Source organism: Hippopotamus amphibius, chromosome 5 (assembly GCF_030028045.1).
Source record: "Hippopotamus amphibius kiboko isolate mHipAmp2 chromosome 5, mHipAmp2.hap2, whole genome shotgun sequence".
NCBI lineage: Eukaryota > Metazoa > Chordata > Mammalia > Artiodactyla > Hippopotamidae > Hippopotamus > Hippopotamus amphibius.
In genome coordinates this window covers 27,778,996-27,800,913 of record NC_080190.1, presented here as the reverse complement: position 1 = coordinate 27,800,913, position 21,918 = coordinate 27,778,996, and the positions used below count along the sequence as shown (strand labels likewise).

The following is a 21,918-nucleotide window of genomic DNA, read 5'->3' as shown; positions in this document are numbered from 1 at the left end:
CGAATGAATCAATTTATTGTCAAATTTATGTTTAAATCCTTCTGAGCAACGTGTCAGTGTAACAGTGACGAGTCCTTTATCGGCGCACTTCCCAGTGCTTTCATGGGACGCTAGAACCTCAGAAGGATGCCCCAATATCCCTATTTAAACCTGGGTTCCTCCTAACACTAGGGGGAGGCCAAGAGCCTTGGGACAAACCTCCCAACCCTGGGAGAGAGAGGCGGGATCTATTGTCAACTCAAGCCCGCCCCACCTGTGACTGGCACAGACACTAGCCAATGGATGCCGGAAGAGGGCACGCCGGCGCTCCGCCCCACTGAGCGCCCCGCGGCCCCCGAGGCACCCTCTGGCCGTCTCTGCCGCGGCGACGGCCTGGGTGGACGGTGTGCCCTGCGCAGGCGCGGAGCCTAGACCTCGCTGCAGCCCCCATCGCTTCGGGAGTCGCACCCAGGGAGTTCGCCTGCTGGCGCGTCAGTGCTCTCTCCCTCGTCTGCCCTCCCCGGTCCCCCCAGCACCCTACGCGCCCCGATGGCGGAGTTGCGGCCTAGCGGCGCCCCCGGCCCCACCGCGCCCCCGGCCCCTGGCCCTACTGCCCCTCCGGCCTTCGCCTCACTCTTCCCCCCGGGACTGCACGCCATCTACGGAGAGTGCCGCCGCCTTTACCCAGACCAGCCGAATCCGCTACAGGTTACCGCTATCGTCAAGTACTGGTATGCCTTGGGCCGCGGGGAGTCGGACAGGGGCGGGCTGCGAAGGGTTAAAGCGCTGGGGGAGAAGTAATTTGCGGGGGAATAAGAGGGGGAAGGAGAATGGTTAAAGCACTCGGAAGAAGGGTTTCCTGCTGCGAGGGAAGAAGTTAAGGCTCGAGTTAGGAATGGGGACAAAGGGGTTAACGAAGCCTGTGGGTAGCGAAGGGTTAGCGAGGGAGGAGGGGGATGAAGGGTTAACTGGGATTAGGAGAGTAGAGTGAATTGGGGGTGTGGGTAGGAGCGGGGTGGGGGGGAACGATAGGAGAGAAGGAACTGTAAACGTGGTGAAAGGAGGGGGCGCCTGTAGGGGGTCATTAGTGGACGAGGGGAAGCCAAGGGGTGGGGGGAGGCTGAAGTGGGATGGGGGGGGGGCGAGGCGGGGCCTGGGGAGCCTCTGAGAAGGCTTTGGAGCCGCGCGGCTGGAGGAGCTCAGAGGGCACGAGACTGCACAGGGTAGGGGCGGGTGTGGGTCCGTGGGTTAGGAGGGGAGCAAGTTGTGAACGTTGTGCTTGCGAAGGGATGAGGAGGAGGTCTCTTTTTGATACCTTCCCGATGAGCTCAGACATTCATATAAAGTGCAGTGCTTTCGCGTTTGAAGTTTGGTGGAACAACTCTTCCTGATAAACTTTCTGCTTACTCTGCACAGTTCTCTTTCTCCGTGCAGAGCTTCCTCTGGCTCTGCAGCTGCTTTGCTTTAGGTCACTGGCTAGAACAGGCAGGCAGGGTCAGGGAGATCCATGGTTTGGCACAGAATTAAGGAGACTGCAGTAAATAATGAAGACCTAGGACTCAGACACGGAGGATCCTACAGTGAGATGTTAAGAGGAGCTTTGTGGTCCAGAGCTTCCAGATTTAGGCAGCAGTTCCTCAGGGAACCTGAGGGTAACCCTCAAGTAGCTCTGTTAAGATCAAATGTGTGTACAGGTGGACTGGCCCTGGGGAGGGAATGGTCTTTTCTAGTTTCCCATTCCTTTTGCAACTTGTCTCTTCCTGCCGCCTCTGGGCAAGGCCGGTGTCATGAGGACTCGTCTTCATGGTCTTTCTGGAGAATTAGTTGAATCTGTCCAAAACCACATTCACGCAGGCACTCTGTTAGATGAGTCCCTGCATTGGCTCCTGAAAGACTGTTCAGGCAGCTGCTTGGGGTGTCGCCAAAGGGGAGGTACACCCAAAGGAGGAAGTGAATAGAGTGGATGTCTTTGCTGGTTACCTTTCCCTTTAGGACTGACTCTTTTTCCTCCATGACAACCTCTTCTGGAGAAGGCAGAAGCTAGGCTGTGTAGGGCTGAGGCCAGCTTCCTGTGTCGATGGGAGGTTGTGAAGAAGCTGACAGTGTGAAGGGCCTGGGGAGCAGCCACCTGCTCCTTAGGGAGAGCCACAGGAGCAGCCTGCCAGTGTCTGGTAGCCAGGAGGAGGTGTGGCTAGCGGTACAGTTCTCTCTGGCAGGCACACTGTTATTTGGTTGAGAGGAGTTTTTGAAGAGAGCTTCTGAGTACAAAGCAGCTCTTGATAACTTAATCACCTATATTTAAATATATTGTACCACTGTATTTAGATATGTATAGTGATGGACTCTATTAGGATGTATCATGAGAAAAAGGGGACCTGCTGCCGCCATGCTGTTTGTTCAGGTCTCATTTGAGTATAAGAAGAAATCCCTACTCAGACTTGGGCAACTGTTATTATGTCACCCAAGTGGCCATGAAGGATAGAGTTGTGTGTAAAAGGTATCGAACTGGTACAAAGCACTAAGCCTGGCTTGGGAACCCTTTATTTCCCCCCCATCCCCCCAACCCCCCCAGAACCTTTTTTTTTCTGTCTTGTTGCAAGTTTATTAAACGGGTCAGGACTTATATTTAAAGATGGGCCAGCATCTAATGATAAATAAAAAGGATTGCATAGCACTTTGTGGAATTAGAAATGCTGCCCAGGTGCACAAATAGATGAGAGTGACTGGTTCTAAGATTTGGAGGGGGTTACATAATTAAGATCCTGAAAGTAACTCACTGATAACCCTCACATTTGGGATCCTACAAGCCCTCTTCAATGTTCATAGCAGGATGGCTGACTGAGGCTGTTTGGCTGTGGTCTAGGGTACCTTGGGATTCTTTTTGTTGTGACAGAAGGGTGGCTCTTTGACTAGGGGTCCCTAGCCAACAGGGACATCCTGGCTGAAAGCTGAAACTTTGGTGATCAGGGAACTGAAGTAGAGCCAGTGCCCTGGGGCCACTCTACTCTGGCAGCCTCCATGTGCAGTGAAGTCAGGTGTTCAGGGACTTAAGTTGAGGGATGATCTGGGTCCTGGGATAACACCTTTTTCTAAGTGCAAAATATGATTATTTTCCACATACTCATCTGCTTCCCATCAGGTTTCCCATCAGTAAGTAGAGCAGAACACTCTATGCTTAGAGACGAGGCTGATTTTGTCTAACTCTTGGTCATTCTCTGCAGTTGGAGTTTTAAGGTAAAGCCTCTCTCTTTGATGAAATACCCTCTGGGAGATTTGGCTACAAAGAGGGCTGCCAGGGGTGTGGTAGATGGAGCATGGCAGAGTGGATGCAGTTTTGCCAGTTGTTGCTGGATGGACCTAGACTGAAGGATGCGCAGGACTGGGAATCTGCAGCAGGAAACTGGAGCAGTTATGGAGCCTGTAATCATTCCCACTTGGTCCAGGGTTCTGTAGTTATCATGAGGTCCTTCCAGGGGTTAGCCACCCTTTCTTTCCTCTTTTCCCTGACAGACGTTTCTAAATCCAGCTGGTTGTGGAGTTAGTCAAATGAGTTGGTGAAAGCAGAGTTAAGGAAAGACATGGAGATTTGTCCCTTTTCCTAATCCACTCAGTTGAGATTCTAAGCTATTTGTAGAGACTTTCTTTCAAGTCCTATGAATAACTTAGCATTTCCTAGCAGAGAAGAAGGATTTCTACTAAAGGCAAATAATGTCCTGGCAGAAGAGGGTGAAACCAGACCTACTGGTTTTAAATAATGTTTGAATTGCATGGTACTGGCATGCTTGCTGGGATCACATACATGTAACATGTCTTTTATTTGGTTGTTAGCGTTCCTTCAGCGTACGATCCCAAATGCAAAGTGTACCCCATCATTGTCCCAGGGGCAGGAAAAGTTTTTGCAGTCTGTGGAACAGTCAGATGTCCGAGCAGCTCAAGTGCAGCGTTTGTAGGCTAAATGCAGACTTACTTCTGCTGAAGGTTTCCATTTAGTCTGTTTCTCAAGTCTACCATGCTTCCCTATCCATTCTGAAGAAAAGCAGGATTTTTAAAAAAAGAGCACTAATTACTAAAGGGAATCCTTATTGAATTAAATCCTCAGAGTGAGCTAATGACTGAATCTCTTCCTCAACTGCCTCTCTGTTGGGATTATGGGGAAAGTCTAACGTCGTTCTCAGAGGCCCCAAATCATTTAATGTTCTGGCCCTGCCTTTGAGGCAGCAGCCTCCTGGGATCATCTTCCAGATGGAAGGGCTCACAGGGCTCATTCTGGCTCCTGCTGCAGTTCTCTGTGCAGAGCTGAGCTAGCCTAAGTTTGGCCTTTGTCACTTGCATGATAAAAGACCAGCTTTGGTCTGGGGGGATGCGGGCTGGGGTCTGGAGGCATTGGGTCTGTTTAGAACAAACTGTAATTAACATAGGGCACAATATAGTCTTTCAGGAATTAGCTGTCTAAGAGGCAGGAGTGGAGCTGAGCCTCTGCTTCCAGTAACAATGCCCATTGGGGATGCTCAGGATGGTCTTTCAACAGAGCCCAGTTGATTGACTGAGGCACTTCTTTATAGGCACCGTGGAAGAGAGAGAATCCCTGCCAATCCCACTTGGAATTGGTAACTTGAAACAGGAGGAAACCAAAGCGGCAGCCACTCAGTCTGTTTTATTTCTGAAAGAGGTTCTACCTGTTGGAGATAGGAGGAGGGAGCCTCTTGTGCTTGTGGAACTGGGCTGCCTCTAGCTGCCCATCCTTTGGTCTTATTGTAGAGAGGTGTGGTCTCCCTTTAGTTATCTTTTACCCCAGGTTCCTCCAGGATGGGGCCTTTAGGTTTATAAGGCAGAGCCCCTTAGCTTTGCATTGTCGGCTTTCAGGCTCACGCTGTGTTTTTCCTTTTGCAGGTTGGGTGGCCCAGACCCCTTGGACTATGTTAGCATGTACAGGAATGTGGGGAGCCCTTCAGCCAACATCCCCGAGCACTGGCACTACATCAGCTTTGGCCTGAGCGATCTCTATGGCGACAACAGAGTCCATGAGTGAGTGTGTTCACTTGCCCTTCCACCTCCCTATTTCTTAGCCTTGGGCCTTATTTCTGAGGTTTTCCTGAGCAGGGGTGATAATGTCATAGTCCCTTGAGGTTGGCATTTCTTATGTAGAACATCTGGGTTTCTGCCCTCTGCCTGTATCTACCTGTGCCCAGGTGGTCCAGGTCAGCACCTGAGCTGTGCTCATCTGGTGCAAGAAAGTGTCGATGATGAGCAAGAGTTCCAAAACCATCAGGTTTTTCCAAGCCTGTTCTGATGTTTGGGCTCAGAGGACAGGCAGCACATCTGTGACCCAGAACTTGGTTTGATTCCTCTAGGTCTACTTCCTTTTTCTCCCTCTAGCTTATTATGAAAAATTTTAAACAAGAAACAAAGTTGAAAGAATGTGAACACTCATATACCACTACCTAGATTCTACAATTAACATTTTATTCTACATGCTTTATCATGACTACATCCATCTCCATCCCTCTGTTGATCTTACCTACTTCCTTTTAACCTGCAGTTATCTGTGTTCAGGTCAGCTGCAGTACATTTTTTATCCTAGTCTTTCTTCCATTTGCTGCCCTGTAACACTTCTACCTACCTCCCCTACTTTCCTCTATAGTCACTGAATTTAAACACATTTTAATATTAAGTTAATAAACATTGTCAGCTGAAAAAATAGCAGCAACAACAATAATAAAAGCTAACAGTTGTTAAGCATTGATTATGAGCCAGGTACTCTTCTAATCACTTTATATGTAGATGTATTAACTGATTTTATTTTCACCACAACCCTAAAATACTGGTAGGTACTAATATTTGCCCCACTTTACAGTTGAGGAAACTGAGACACAAAGAGATTCTATAATTTGCTCAAGGTCACACAGATTGGAAGTGGCAGAGCCAGGATTCTAACACAGGCAGTCTGGCTCGAGTCCATGCTCTTAGTACTCTATTGCCTCTTAAATGATTGTATCACATCCTCTAATAATTTTAAACTAATTTATAATAAAAAAAATTTTTCCATCTAAATTCTTTTGAGGGAGGGGTTCTTTTTTCAGTGTAAGTGTAGTTTTCCGTCCCCCTCATTAGCGTGGTTAAGCAAGAGCTGATTTCTATTTCTACTATATCCTTTTCTGTTTTTTGCTTTGTATACTATCTCTTTTTTTTTTTGCCTCTTACACCATCTTTTTGGTATCTTGGTGGTGGCTGCTTAGTGTGTGTAGACTGAAAGAGTAACAGGGCTCTTCCTACCCTGCCTCAGCATAAGTGGCTGATTCTGGAGATGATGATGCTATGATGAGGAAGAAGATGATAATAGTCTTTTATTTTGCTTTGTTTTAGTTCTTACTATCTTTCATTGTGTCAAATGCTTTACAATCTTATCAGGTTCTTTTGTTATCTCTGTTTTATAGATGAGGAAACTGAGTCCCTTGAGGCGTTAAATGAATTATCTAAAGTCACACATCTTGGCTGTAAAAGAGCTGGGATTGAATTGAGCTCTTTAGAATCTGAGCTCTTAACCACTGGGCTCTACCACCTCTCTGATCACAGGCCGAACCCCACTTCCTGTTTTCTCTTGTTAACTAGCAGGCCCAGGCCCCATCTCCTCAGTGATCATGTGTCAGGAGCAATGCCTGGGCCTGCCTTTATAGCCTTCCAAACACATCCATTGCAATGTCAGCTGAAGGCTTTGGGAACAGGGAATTAATCTTGCCTGAATCAAGACCCTGCATTACATTATTAATAATGGAGAGAGAATAGCAAACAGATGCGGGGAGTAGAGGGACTATGCTGGACTTTAATTTATATTTTTAATAAGAACCTGTAGAAAAAAAAAAAAAGAACCTGCAGAGGATATTTAGTGCAGCTAGTCTGTACCTTTTTGTTGACAGATTTATTCCAGTTAAAAGAATACTGTTTTCTATGTGTTCTAAAGATTCTTATAGTCTACCTGCTTATGAGGTATGAGTCCAAGGCCCAAATGACATGAAGAACATAATTGAGAAAGTCTGATATTTCAGAAGGGGCAATCTCTGAATCTGAAAAAGGGCCTTTCTTTGTTTAGCAGTATTCCCCCCCCCCCCAAATGTGTGTCATTTCTATGTGATAAAACACTTTGATATTCAGATGTCATTCATAACAATAGTGAGACCTCCACTTGGGCTTTCACCTCACCATTCGAGCCTAGTATTTTCTGGTATTAAAACCTGCCACTAGAAGGACGTGGAAGGAATGTTCTTGGATATTTACCCAGTTCTGGTCTATGTTGCAGAAGTCAAAAGTCCCTTTGTAATTGGGCTTGTGCTGGTGTGACTGGTCTCTTCTCGATCCTGGTAAGTTTCTTGAAGAAAAGTTTGCTTTTCCAAACATTTCATGTGGTGAGCCCTCTTTAAAACTGATTCATGGATTCTCATTTAATTTAGTGCTTGAAACTGAGGTTAGAAAGGTGAGTGTTCTATCACCCAGCTTAAGTGCTAAGAGGTGTTAAATTGGAATTATGGCAAATGAGTCTCTGGCAACATTCTTCTTATACTGTCTTTTGACTTCTCATTCAGTGATAAAAAGGGCAGAAGCCTTGGTTCATTTATTCTGCATTTATCAAGTGCTGAAGTCCTATTTTGTACCAGACACAGAGCACCATGATAGATGTCTTGGAGATAAGATGCCAAGACAAAATTCCTGTCTCATGGAGCACATGTTGTAGAGGGAGGATAAAGGTAAAGAGATAGGTATAGTACTGAGTAAATAAATGCTACAATCCATGATGTAGAACGTGATCTGGGAGCACAGTGGAGTGAGTGACTTATAGTCAGACTGCTGGATTGGAAGAAGCTCCAGGGAGGAAGTGAAGTTTGAGAGGAACCTTGTAGGAAGGGGCTGGGGTGAGATCTGCGTTCTGACACTCTAGGGCACAAACATTCACTTTTGGAACTGAGAGGAGCTTTCAAAATCTTCTAGCCCAGTATTTCCAAAATTTTTAGTGCTGCCTTCATAATCTTTGCCGCCTGTAGAATATTACCTACTTTATGTTCTCTTTAAATTAACCTTCCTTTAAAAAACTGATATAAATATATTTTTAAAAGTTAAATCACTACCATATATGGAAACCAATATCACTTGCTGTAATTTAGAGGTAGTTATGGAAGTAAACACAGCGATAAAAAAGCAATGTTATTAAATTCTAGCTTAATACTGTGGCCTGCCACAGAAGATTCTAAGCCTGAGGTCAGCTTTCTCTTTGTTCAAGAGATTAATAAGTATGAGTGAGGTATTAAAAAGACCTGCTAACACCAAGTAGAACCTGGCCCTAACTATGATTAGAAAAATTGAAGGACAGTTGAGAAGGGAATTGTTTAAAAGTATGATTCAGTATTATCTATTGTCACAGACAAATGGGAAACACTGATGTAGTCCATCTCCCTTAATTGTACAGTTTAGAAAGTACACTAGCCTGCCAAAGGCCATACAGCAAGTTAATAAGAGCAACAGGTCTTCTAACATCGAAAATGTTCTATGCTAGATAAACAGCAAGGTCCTACTGTATAGCACAGGGAACTATATTAAATATCTTGTAATAAACTATAGTGGAAAAGAACATGAAAAAAAATGTGTGTGTGTGTGTGTGTATATATAAAACTGAATTACTTTTCTGTATACCAGAAACCAACACAAGTAAATCAACTATACTTCAATTAAAAAAAAAAGATGTAAAAAATAAAGAGGAAATGCTCTATGCTTTCTCTCCTGATTGGGGAGAAAGGAATGTACAGGGCATTGTTTGTCTTTAAGGTAATAATATAAGCAAACTTTTTTTTCTTTTCAGTTTTTACTGTATTCCAGGTTAGTGCTAAGTTCTTTATATAAAATTATCACTTTATATTATCCTCATAGTAATTCTATGACATACAGAATTCTTATTACCTCTTGCTTATAGATATAGAAATTTAGGCTTAGAGAACTTACTGCAGAGGTGGTAAATTAGCAGTCAGTTCTAGTGACCCCAAAGCCTGTATTCCTAGTTACTATTCTGTATTGCCGTTCCATTTTAATCAGTCAACAGCATTTATTAAATGCCTACGGTGTACTTTTCCCCATTAAGATCTTTCTTTGTCCTCACAGCTTGTTGAGGACAGGGACAGGCAGAAGTCGGGGTCCCCTGCGTTTCTTCTTGCTCCTGGAAGGCTTGCTTCAGTGAGCAGGAGAGGAGCCCCACCCTGGTAGCCCAGAGAGGGGTGAAGAGCAAGCTGATTGGATGAGCCTGGGGTTGGCCAGTTCCATCCAAGTTCTTTACCTATTCACATTCACTAAAGGAAATAGGACAAGAGAGCACTTGTTTGGATTAAAAGGTTCTTAAGAGGCTGTTTCTAAAGTTAGAGAGATGGAACAAGTTCCAGTTCGGGGCAGCCACACGGGAGATCAGCATGCTTTTCTAGGAACCCTAAGGCCACCCCCAACTGACTCTAGCGGCAGAGACTGTCCTGGTGCTCTTCCCCTCCACCCCAGCTTGGGAAGTGTGAGATGCTGAGCTTCAGCTGCCAAGTGCTTGTCGGAAGCCTGCAGCTCTGGCCTTTCTCTTGTGGCCAGGCAGCTGTGGACTGGAATGCGGGTATTTGCAGGGCTGTGGAAGAGGGGGCTGCAGCACCACTCTCCGTGAGGATTTCTGGCTGTCCCAGGTCCTGCCAGCAGCCCTACCTAGACCCAGACTACAGGGGGTGTAACCAAGGCACAGGAGGCTGGCTGGTTGCGGAGTGTGTTTGTGATCTCAGATAGACTTCCCTGGTGGGATTCCACTGGGCAGGTCATCTGCTGTACGCAGCGGGCTGGTTCCAAAGACAGCCTTTGTGTGGTGTTGGCCTGCAGGCTGCCAGCTCCACAGGGTAGAGCCCACACCTCAGCTCTACCTCCATGGTCGATCTGGGCTCTGCTCCCCAAACGCTGGCTTCTTGGCAGGTATGTCCGTGGACTGTTCAGTTGTTCTTGCCCCCTTGGGGCCTGGAACTGCTGCTGACTGGCTCCCGGTGGCTGCCTCTACTGGGCTGGTGGAGAACCGCCTTCTCCCTTTGGGTTTCTCCCATCTGGGCTCTGCATCGAATGAGTTATTTATTAAAACACTGGATACAGATTAACTTTTCCACTTGTTGTTTTGTGTGGCCTTGGTCTCCTGCAGTTGGGAAATGCTAATTTGCCTTCCTCAAAGCTTGGTTGGCAGGAACTTTTTAACCTGCCATTTCACTGGGGTTTCCAGTGGAGATTCTGCCTTTGCCATAACACACCTGTCCTGGGAGTGTGGTCCCTCCTCTACTTGGCCTTTGCTTTCTTCTCAAAGCTCTCTGGAGGGTGACAACTGGAATGCCTCTCTAAGCCACCCATGAATGGCAGGTCCCCATCCTCCCCCTAGCTGGGCACAGCAGGCTGAAGAAGTGGTTTGTAGGTTCACTGGAAGGCAGGCCTCCCTAAGGTCTTGGTCCCTCCCTCTGTCTTTTGTGTCGGTGTTTAGTTTCAGGATGACTGTGTGAAATGGTGGCGCTCTCTGCTAAGGGCAGGGGACCTGGGCTGCCTGGAAAGAGTGGGGTGCCCTCAGCCTGGGGTGCAAATAAGGGCCAGAATTGGGGATAGAGCTCTCCCTGAGGCCGAAAGCACTGCTCTGGGCTAGATTTCAAGCCCTAGATCTCTGAATTTTGAAATGTTGAGAAGTCCTTTTCTTTTGTAACTGCAGGAAGACCTGAGGCATCGTGGGGTTCCTAGCAGATCTGTGTGGGTGTGTGGCTTCATCCTTTGTAAAGCATTTCATTTGCAGCACGGATTCTCTGTTCCTTCATGGTGTGGAGATTCTAAATTCTCCAAGTCAAGGAGTCCGTCAGCGGTAAGGGGGCAGTTGGGAAGAGATTCCTTGAGCTGACCCAGTGAAACCGACTTAGAAGTCCTAGAGGCCTGATTAGTTAGGAGTGACTACCAGGCTGTCAGCATTGGGAGATTTACTCCTCTTCCTGCAGAGAGAGGCAGAAACTCAGAAGCCTTTATGGGTTTGATGTGATCAGATCTCTCAGTCCCAGGATTCTTCCCTGCCAGCCCACCCTTTTAGACTCCCATCTTCCACGCCACAGCTTTTCCCAGGCATGCTGGTCCTCGCACCTGCTGTGTTCTGGGTCTAGGTTTGCCAGTATCTCCCTTGCCCAGCATTCTGACTCAGAGGTCCTGCCTCAGGACTTTGGCTTTTGGTTCCTAAGTTCATCCCTCTGTCCTGCCTCTGAGGTCTCCCAGTCAACTATGTTTCCTGTTTCAGTAGCTCTGTTCTGATATCTGGTCCTAAGAAGTGTGTGGAGAAGTCTTGTCCTCTCCGGCCTGAGCCCCGTGGGAATGGTCTCCTCACCCCTGCACATACTTTTGCAGCTGCCTGACCTGCTGCCGAGCTCTCCACAGAGCACCAGGCTGTGCAGCACACCCCAGCAGCAGAGCTATATTGAGTCCCAGTACAGGCAGAACACTGGAGAAGGTGGTGTGTTTGAATGGGCGTAGGGGACAATAAGTCATACCTAGCTCCTGTCCTTGAAAAACCCAAGCTCTGCTTGGTAAGGGATGGCAGAGTCCCAGGGAAAGAAGGTGACGGTGCGGAGTGAGGCTGGGAGCAGCTCTTAGTTTTGCCTGACTTCGGAACCTCTGAGGCTGTGCTCAAAGCCTCACCCTGTGCTCTTCTGTGCTTCATCAAAACATATAATAATAATTGCAGACTACTTGTAGCTCTTACTGTGTGCAAGGCACCATTCTAAGTGTTTCAAATAAACTCATTTAATCCTTGCAATAGCTCCATGGGGTAGATATTATTCATCTTATTTTACAAGGAAGCTGAGGCACAGAGGTGTTCAGGAACTTATCCACCCAGCCAGGGAATGCTGGAGCTGGACGCCAGCAGTCCTAACCCTTCCCTTCCTCTGCCTGTGCGGGGGGTGTGGAGGGAGCTCCCCTCTCAGACCACTGCTGCTATCACGCACCTCAGTTCAGAGGTATCATGGATTAATGGAGTGTGAATAGTTAAGCAGGAAGTGCTTTGCAGGGGAAATACTGAGCTGGGTGTTGAAGCAACTTTGTAGAGAAGAAAGAGTCCTGCCGGGCAATGGCAAGAGGATAGGTGATAGGATTCTGTGTCAAATTCAAGTCAAGGCTTCTGCAGCCTTACTGTAGTCATTTTTAGTAAGTTGCCAAGAAAGTCTGCAACTCTTTTTTTTTAATTTTATTTTATTTTTTAAGAACTTTTATTGAGATACAGTTGACAGACAATAAACAGCATATATTTAGAGTGTGCAATTTGGTATCCCAATCTCCCAATTCATTCCTCCCTAACCCTCCCCGCTTTTCCCACTTGGTGTCCAGGTGTTTGTTCTCTACACCTGTGTCTCTATTTCTGCCTTGCATTTCCTCTTTCATAGCTGTTAGCATTTGCCTTATATATTGAGGTGCTCCTATATTGGGTGCATATATATTTATAATTGTTATCTCCTCTTCTTGGATGGATCCCTTGATCTTTATGTAATGTCCTTTCTTGTCTCTTGTAACATTTTTTATTTTAAAGTCTATTTTCTCTGATGTGACTGTTGCTACTCCAGCTTTCTTTTGATTTTCATTTGCATGGAATATCTTTTTCCATCCCCTCACTTTCTGTCTGTATGTGTCCCTAGGTCTGAAGTGGGTCTCTTGTAGACAGCATATATATGGGTCTTGTTTTTGTATCCATTCAGCCAGTCTGTGTCTTCTGCTTGGTGCATTTAGTCCATTTACATTCAAGGTAATTATCGATATGTATGTTCCTAGTACCATTTTCTTAATTGTTTTGTTTTTGTTTTTGTAGGTCCTTTTCTTCTCTTATATTTCCCGCTTAGAGAAGTTCCTTTAGCATTTGTCGTAGGGCTGGTTTGCTGGTGCTGAATTCTTTTAGCTGTTGCTTGTCTGTAAAGCTTTTGATTTCTCCATCGACTCTGAATGAGATCCTTGCTGGGTAGAGTATTCTTGGTTGTAGGTTCTTCCCTTTCATCACTTTAAATATATCATGCCACTCCCTTCTGGCTTGCAGTTTCTACTGAGAAATCAGCTGTTAACCTGATGGGAGTTCCCTTGTATGTTATTTGTTGTTTTTCCCTTGTTGCTTTTAATAATATTTCTCTGTCTTTAATTTTTGTCAGTTTGACTACTCTATGTCTTGGCATGTTTCTCCTTGGATTTATCCTGCCTGGGATTCTCTGCACTTCCTGGACTTGGGTAGCTATTTCCTTTCCCATGTTAGGGAAGTTTTCAACTATAATCTCTTCCAGTATTTTCTCAGGTCCTTTCTCTCTCTCTTCTCCTTCTGGGACCCCTATAATGCGAATGTTGGTGCGTTTAACATTGTCCCAGAGGTATCTTAGGCTGTCTTCAGTTCTTTTCATTCTTTTTTCTTTATTCTTTTCCGCATCAGTGATTATCACCATTCTGTCTTCCAGGTCACTTATTCGCCCTTCTGCCTCAGTTAATCTGCTGTTGGTTCCTTCTAGTGTATTTTTCATTTCAGTTATTGTGTTGCATATCTCTGTTTGTTTGTTCTTTAATTCTTCTAGGTCTTTGGTAAACTTTTTGATCTTTGCATCCAGTCTTTTTTCAAAGTTCTGGATCATCTTCACTATCATTATTCTGAATTCTTTTTCTGTAAGGGTGCCTATCTCCTCTTCATTTAGTTGTTTTTCTGGGGTTTTATCCTGTCCCTTCATCTGGTACAAAGTCCTCTGCTTTTGCATTTTCTCTATCTTTCTGTGGCTGTGGTTTTCAGTTCCACAAGATGAAATACTGCTGATACTGCTGTCTGCCCTCTTGTGTAGGAAGCTATCTAGGAGCCTCCTGTGTGCTTCCTGATGGGAGGGACTGATGGTGGGTAGGGCTAGGTAGGTGGAGCTCAGTAAAGCTTTAATCTGCTTGTCTGCTAATGGGTGGGGCTGTGTTCGCACCTTGTTGGTTGTTTGGCCTGAGGCCACCTAGTGCTGGAGCCCACAGGCTCTTTGGTGGGGCTAATGGAGGACTCTGGGAGGGCTCACAGCAATAAGCACTTCCCAAAACCCCTGCTACCAGTGCCCCTGCCCTCCCACCTCTGCAGGCAACCCTCCAACACCAGCAGGTAGGTCTGGTTCAGTCTCCTATGGGGTCACTGCTCCTTCTCCCTGGGTCCTGGTGAGCACATTTTTTTGTGTGCCCTCCAAGAGTGGAGTCTCTGTTTCCACCAGTCCTGTGGAGGTCCTACAATCAAATCCCGCAGGCTTTCAGAGTCTGATTCTCTGGGGATTCCTCCTCCCGTTGCTGGACTCCCAGGTTGGGAAGCCTGATGTGGGACTCAGAACCCTCACTTTAGCGGGTGGATTTCTGCAGTATAACTGTTCTCCAGTTTGTGAGTCACCCACCCAGCATTTATGGGATTTGATTTTAATGCGATTGCACCCCTCCTACCATCTCATTGCAGCTTCTCCTTTGTCTCTGGATGTGGGTGTCTTTTTTGGTGAGTTCCAGTGTCTTTCTGTCGATGATTGTTCAGCAGTTAGTTGTAATTCTGGTGCTCTTGCAAGAGGGAGTGAGCGCACGTCCTCCTACTTCACCATCTTAATCCTCAAGTCTGCAACTCTTAAGAGTACAGAGGTGATGCTTCTAGCTTGGATGTCAGGTTCACATGGTCATGCTTCCTGTGTGGTCAGGGATGTGCCCAGCATTGCAACAGCCCAGAGGATATCTTGCTCAGAATGTGTGGACTATCTGATTATTCTCTCTGGGGCGGGGATATAGAAATGAGGAACACTTCAAAGCTGGGAGTACCCATACCTTCTACCCAAGGTATCTGCAGTGCCAACGTGGGAAGGATTTTTGTTCTGAAATAAAGTTGTCTTGTCACCCTGCAGAGGATATATTTTTCCTCTGTCCTTATATCACTGCAGACTGTCATATCATTTTTTAAAACATCTTAATTCCTGTAATTTTTTTTAATTAATAGGCTTTATATTATAGAGCAGTTTTAGGTTTACAGAAAATTGAACAGAGAGCGAACAGAGTTCTCTTGTACCTTTCTCTCCTTTGCTTGTGCTTTCCCTTTCATTAGTGTGGTATATTTGTTACAGTTGCTGATTCAGCATAGATACATTATTACTAGCTAATGCCCTCTAGTTTACATTAGGGTTCACTCTTTTTTTTTTTTTTAGCTGTTTATTGGAATATATTTGCTTTACACCCTTGTACCAGTTTTTGAGGTACACCAAAGTGAATCAGCTGTATTTATACATATATCCCCATATCCCCTCCCTCCCACAACTCCCTCCCCCACTCCCTGTCCTGGCCCTCTAAGGCATCACCCATCATCAAATTGATCTCCCTTTGTGGGAAGTTGCTGTATAACATAGGGTTCACTCTGTTATATAGTTCCCTGGGTTTTGACAAGTACATGTTCTGTATCCACCATTAGAGTATCACACAGAATTGTTTCACTGCCCTAAAAATGCCCTGTGTTTTGTGTTTTTATCCTTTCTTCCCTCCTCCCAGACCCCTGGCAACCGCTGATTGTTTTACTGTTTCTTTACTTTTCCCTTTCTGAAGTGTCACGTAGTTGGAATCATGCAGTATGTAGCCTTTTCAGATTGACTTCTTTCACTAAGCAATATGCATTTAAGGTTCCTCCATGTCTTTTTGTGGCTTGATAGCTTATTCTTTTTATCACTGAACAGTATTCCATTGTGTGTATATACCATAGTTTATCCATTCACTTATTGAAGGACATCTTGATTGCTTCCAGTTTTTGGCGATTTTGAATAAAGCTGCCGTAAACATTCATATGTGAGTTTTCTGTGGACATAAGTTTTCAACTCATTTGGGTAAAATTGCTGACCCACGTGGTAAGACTATGTTTAGCTTTGTAAGAAACTACCAAACTGTCTTCCAAAGTGGCTGTACCATTTTGCATTCCCATCAACAATGAATAAGAATTTCTGTTATTCTGTGTCCTCACCAGCATTTGGTATTGTCAGTTTTTTGGATTTAGCCATTCTCACAGGGGTGGAGTGGTATCTCATTGTTGTATTAATTTGCAGTTCCTCAATGATGCATGATGTTGAGCGTCTTTTCGTATACTTACCTGCCATCTGTATCTCTTCTCTGGTGATATATCTTTGTTTTTGTTCCTTACCTCCTCCCCCTCCCCACTCTACCCCTGACCACAAAACTCCTTTTTCTCACATCATGGGTTCAGACAGTGTTTTCTGGCTTATTTTCCTTTTGGTTGCTTCTCAAGCCATTAAGTGAGTTAGTTCCCCTGAGTAGGTGCGGGGTCCACATATGAGTCCCTCCATCTCTGTGGGTTTTAACTGGGCCTGGCCCTTGTGTTCTGTACCTTTGTTTCCCTAGGGATGGTGTCTTTCATAAAGTCTGTAGCTGGTACTAGGTAGGCTGATAGCCTACAATTGCAATCCCAAGGTTCAAGATTGATTTGTCTTTCAGTACAGACATTACAAAGACTGGTGTGCAAACTTGTCCACAGCAGACCCTGGCGAGCTTAATCTTGCCGTCAATGAGAAATGAGTACACCAGGCTCCTTGAGGCCCCAGCCAGACCTCAAACTCTCTTAGTTGAACCAGCATCAAGAAGACTTTTTAAGTCCAAAACTTTCCTGGCCTGTACTTTTCCTGTTCCATTCATTGTTGTTGTCACTTTCTAGTTATAAATTTGCTTTTTCTCATTTATAAGGACAGTTGAACCATTTTACCAAAAATGTTGGAAATTAGAGAGGGAAGAAGAAAATCCTTCACAATCCTGTCACCTTTTATTTACGATCCTCTGTCTGTCCTCATTTTGATTTCTGTAAACAGTTCATTGTGAGTGATGCTATGCCCAGTGTATGTAGGAGCTCTGTCTTGTATGTTTCTCAGTTTTTTTAAAAATTAATTAATTATTAGCTGCGTTGGGTCTTTGCTGCTGTGCGCACACGCTGGCTTTTTCTGTAGTTGTGGTGAGTGGGGGCATAGTGCAGGCTCTAGGTGCACGGGCTTCAGTAGTTGTGGCACACGGGCTCAATAGTTGTGGCTCACGGGCTCTAGAGCACAGGCTCGGTGGTTGTGGCGCACGGGCTTAGTTGCTCCGTGGCATGTGGGATCCTCCCGGACCAGGGCTCGAATCTGTGTCTCCTGCATTGGCAGGCGGATTCTTAACCACTGCGCCACCAGGAAAGTCCTGAGTTTCTCAGTTTGAGACTAACATCTTCCAAGGCTTCCCTAGTACCTGGCTTATGCTCTTTTCTGAATTCAGCTGACCCACGGCTGCTAGGGTTTCCAAATTCTGAAAACAGCACTTTTGCTTGGGATGATGGCTCCTACCCATTGTCATGTTGCATTAACGACATCCATTTCTTTTGCCGCTTGACTTCCCACAGAAGTGAGGAGCAGTTGAGGTAGTATATGTACCAACTGTGCAGGCCATCCACTTCTCAGTTAATACCTCGATCCTTTCAGTGCAAGTCACTGTGCATGGTGGTGGTAGTCCTGAGCAGGTGTGTTCTTCCTATTATTGTTTCCCCCTTAGAAAGTTGATCAGTGATGAGATTTGGTGACTATTGTCACCTGGAAATTAACACCATGAGCCTCCTTGTCTACCCCTTTCTTGGGTGTGTGGATACAGAAGACTGAGACTAGGCTTACAGAGTGCCCCAGGCTTCTGGTACCCAAGGTATACAGAAAGTTCACAAGTATAAGCACAAATGCCAAAAGATAGGTAAGATCTTTTTCAGGTAATTGCTTGAAATAAGTAGGCTATCACTTAGGACTTTTGAGGCTTTCTGCCATACATAGGAATCAGATAATAAAATAATACTCTATGTTTGCAGCAGGATCTGATCAATGGATCTAGGAGAAAGGGTGGCCTGCTGTCCTTCCCTGGCACTGGGTCTACCAGGTGATGGGTGGGCACACTTGGTTCCCATCAAGTATTATTCACTGGCCTCTCTTCTTTGTTTGGAGGGTTAGCCATTCACTCATTACAGAGATAGTCATTGTTGGGATAGTTTTGGGCATGAGGTATGTAGTAATGAAAAGCATACTCCTGGTCTGGTCTGGTCTTCGTGGAGCCTCCAGTCTTTTGACTGAAGCATCCTTGAACAGGAAAACAGTGTGGGGAGGTGGGCTGGTTATAGCCTCAGAACCTTAGGTATCATACGGGACCTCCCTGCCTCCTTTTCTGCAGTCTGTCCATTGAGGCCTGGTGGGGGGCTCTTTGCAAGCAGGAGTCCTGAGGCTCAGAAATGAGGCCAGGCCTGTGTTTGGGACTGGACCGGTTGTCCATTTGTAAGTGAGAACATAGGTTCATAGCAGCTGCTCAGAGGGATATGGTTCACTGGATTCCAGGCCCTTAACTAGCAGGTTAGTATAAGCTGGTGGCTTTCAAAGATCCTTTACCTTTCTACTCCCTTCCACATTACTCAGGCTTCTTGAGTCCCTGTCATAGAACCAGCTTTGCCGCAATAAGGCCAATCAGGGAGATGTTTTTGTTTTTCCAGTGCTCACCTCCATGTGATGCCTGGAGGTGCTTGGAGCCTTGCCTGTGACCACCAGTTTCCCTTACTCTGATCTCAGGCTTTTCAGCATGAGGTTAGGAGCTCAAGAGCCATACCTGGGGGGAGGGGTAACTACCAGAGAATGAGGCCTGGCCCAGGCTCCCGGTCCCAGGGGGTCAAGCTGGCTGCCTGCACTTTCTGCCCATGATGGATTTGACTCCTAAATGCTTCTGAAAAGCTTAGTTGGTTAAAGGTGAAATCTGACAGGCAACACCATGGCTTGCCCTAACCCCTTCTTCTTCCCATTCTAGCTTTTCAACATATCAGGTTGCAGACATGCTCGATTCCCGCCCTCCTGGAGCCAGTCTGGCAATTTTTCATTCCTGTAGCCAGGGGTTTTGCACAGAGACAAGGCCCACAAGGAAGGCAGTAGCTAAGCAGGGAGCCTCTGGGATTGGAGCTTTACAGGAGCATCGCCTTAGTTCTATGCCAGCCCTGTGGCTGGGGGCAGCGTCCACACCATGTCCCTCCTCTGCCATCCAGCGGCCTCCTGTCTCGCTTTAGTAATAGCCAAAGGCCCTTGCTGCCAAGATTCTTTAATCCACCTCATCCCCTGCTGCACTCCTCCTTCCCCACTCAGCTCCACCCACAGCAGTCCCCCTGCTGTTCCTACAAAGTGCCTCAGCAGTACTCTGCTGCCTCAGGGCCTTTGCACCTGCTCTCACCATGTCTAGAAAGTTCTACTCTCAGATAGCTTCATGCCTTACTCCCTCACCTCCTTAGGTCTTTCCTCATATATCACCTTTTAGTGAGGTCTTACTTGACCTCCTTATTTAGAATGGGAACCCTGAACCCCCTCCATGAAGCACTATCACCCTTCTCTGCTTAATTTTTCTTTAAAGCACTTATCACCATTTACCTTATTTTACTTAGTTGGCTTGTTTGTTGTCTGTCTGCCCTCCTTCCCACTACAATGTAAGCTCCCTTAGTGTAAGGATGTATATCTGCTTTATGCATTGATGTGTCCCCGGTGCATCAACAAATATTTGTTGAATGAATGAATAAAAGAAAAATTTAAAAACCTTGCTTTGGGATTTCTCTGGTTGTTGAGAAAGTTTTCTCACAGCAGAGGCAAAGAATTCTTCTGGCCCAGTGCCAAGTCTGAGCATTTAGCTCGCTCAGGGATTTCTTCATTTTGGACCCATGTACTCACAATAGGGTTGATACTCCATTGGAATTTTCATAGGAGTCAGAGCCTGGAAGAAGGTGTGTGATTTTGATAAAAATGCCAGAAACTTGCTTTATCGGAGTGGGGAAGAACCCCCAGCACCTGGTACGGTGCTTGGTATATGATAAGCCCTTAATTGATTTCCTGAAGTGTTTAGTGCACATTACCTTTTAAATGCCGGGGATATCATGGAAGCAAGACAGGCAAGGTTTCTGTTCTCATGGATTTTACATTTTAATAGGAAAAACATGTAAAAATAAATACAGTTTTAGATAGTGCAGGTGATGTGTTGAAAATAAAGCAGGGTTGATGTGCTGGAGATACCCAGGTAGAAGTAGGGGTTGAGGTGGGTGGAGAGGTTGCATTTAGCAGGTAATCAGTGATGGCTTCCTTGAAGACACAACATTTGAACTGAGACCTCAGTGACAAGGTGGCAGTCGGGTCTGTCACATCCTGCACCTCCAAAGGCACCGTTCATATTATCCTGTGCAATTTGTGCTCCCCAGAGTTGTACAATGCGCTGGTCACTCAACCTTGTGAAAACTGTAGGCAGTGAAAATTGCTCGTTCAGAGGCCCTAAGGTAGGAAGGATCTTGAGGTGTTCATGGAACAGAAAGAAGGCCATTATGCTTGGGGCTTGGTGGGAAGAGGACAGTGGAACAAGATGAGGTTGCAGAGTTTGAAGACAATACAAAGAAGGTGACATTCAACAAATTATGTTGTCTGTTGACTGATGAGGAGAGCAAAGGGATGATGTAATGGGGGCAGGAGTGGGGTTTAAGGAAGCTTTTCCAGTAATGTGGAAACTCAGCACTGGTGTGAAGGCAAGAGAACAGAATTGAGTGATGGTTTTATTTCCCTAAAAAAGAAGCAGCAGCAAAGTGGCTCAGAGGAAATACCATTAAGATATTTGTGTCTGACTTTGGTAGTGACTAAGAGGAGAGCTCATTGCTTTTTAATACTGTCTTATCTTGTTTGTCATTGAATGTCTCAGCCTGATTATCTCTTTGGACAGCAATGGGAATATTATTACCATTTAGTATTTGCTCAGCTGTGACATGATGTGCCCATGTACAGAACACACAATAAGTACAATCCTTGCTCTTGGGGAACTGAGATGCTGAAAAGATTTGTTTCTTCCCATTACCGTCTTTCAGATGTCTCAGTCTGGGGTGGCTGACTTCCCAGAGTCCTGAAGGCTAGTGGGTGGACAAAAAGTCCTTGGGCAGAATGCACTGGCTCTTGGGTCCGCAAGAAGCCCCCAGGATGTACACCTGTGTGTAGATGGCACCTTGCTTCCCAAAGCAGACTGTGATCTTGCCGCTATTGGCTTAGGCTGTCTTTTTTTTTTTTTTTTAAACTTTAGAAAAGATCTTTGTATAGATGCTGCTTTAGCCTAAAGGCAAGAGTAAGAGCTGTCCTAATGATGCCAAGAAACTCAAGCACCAGGCTCTTCTTTGGCCCAGAATTCCTATAGAGCACGAGGTGCACCAGGCTCTTCTTTGGCCCAGAATTCCTATAGAGCACGAGGTGGGCTTGGAATCCCTCTGGGGATTGACCTTTGGGTTCTTTGGTGGTGGTTGGGAGTAGGGGGCAGAAGCTACAGTCAGTCTCCACTAGGGGAGGGTGAACTAGCAGCTTTCACCATCCTGCAGAGAAAGGGTCTGCTTCTCTTGGCTGGGTGAGTTTCTTAGATTCAGTTCTCAGTCTGAGAAGCTCTTTGCTCACTGAAAGCCCAGGATAGAGTTAAGTCACCCTAAGTGTTAGGAGCCAGGTAGTTTATTTAGCTGGGTTCTCAGCTGAATCAGTCCTGGGAGCTACTGTTTTTAAACTTGAGGAATGCCGTGGGAACATGGTACTTGGCTCCCAGCAGAGGATCTCAGGAAACATCCACTGGAGAGAGGCAGATGCATTCCACAAATCTGGTTGGATGGCATGTAGTAGAAAGAGTATCTGCCACTTAGAGTTAAAACTCAAAGGTGGCTGCCCTGCACTCTAGCCTCATCAGAATCCCAGCTCAGTGTGAGGGTGCAGAGTCTCGACTAATATGGTTTTTCTCTCTCTTTTTTCTTTCTTTAAGATTGTGCAAAATTAATATAATATAGCTGGAAGTGCTTTAAAAATCTTAGCTATGTCAGAATATTACCATATAAAC

At 45.7% G+C, this 21,918-nt stretch overlaps 1 protein-coding gene across 2 annotated transcripts in view; it reads left to right on the top strand.

The window, feature by feature from the left end:
* The first annotated feature begins 344 nt into the window (after positions 1-344).
* The window catches only part of SUFU (SUFU negative regulator of hedgehog signaling), a 106,310-nt gene continuing 84,736 nt past the window's right edge, over positions 345-21,918 (top strand). For both annotated transcript variants that reach the window (XM_057736113.1, XM_057736112.1), the window contains exons 1-2: positions 345-710; positions 4,870-5,004. In XM_057736113.1, coding sequence (XP_057592096.1) covers positions 529-710; positions 4,870-5,004 — 317 coding nt within the window. In that variant the 5' untranslated portion in view covers positions 345-528. The remainder of the gene's footprint in view (positions 711-4,869; positions 5,005-21,918) is intronic.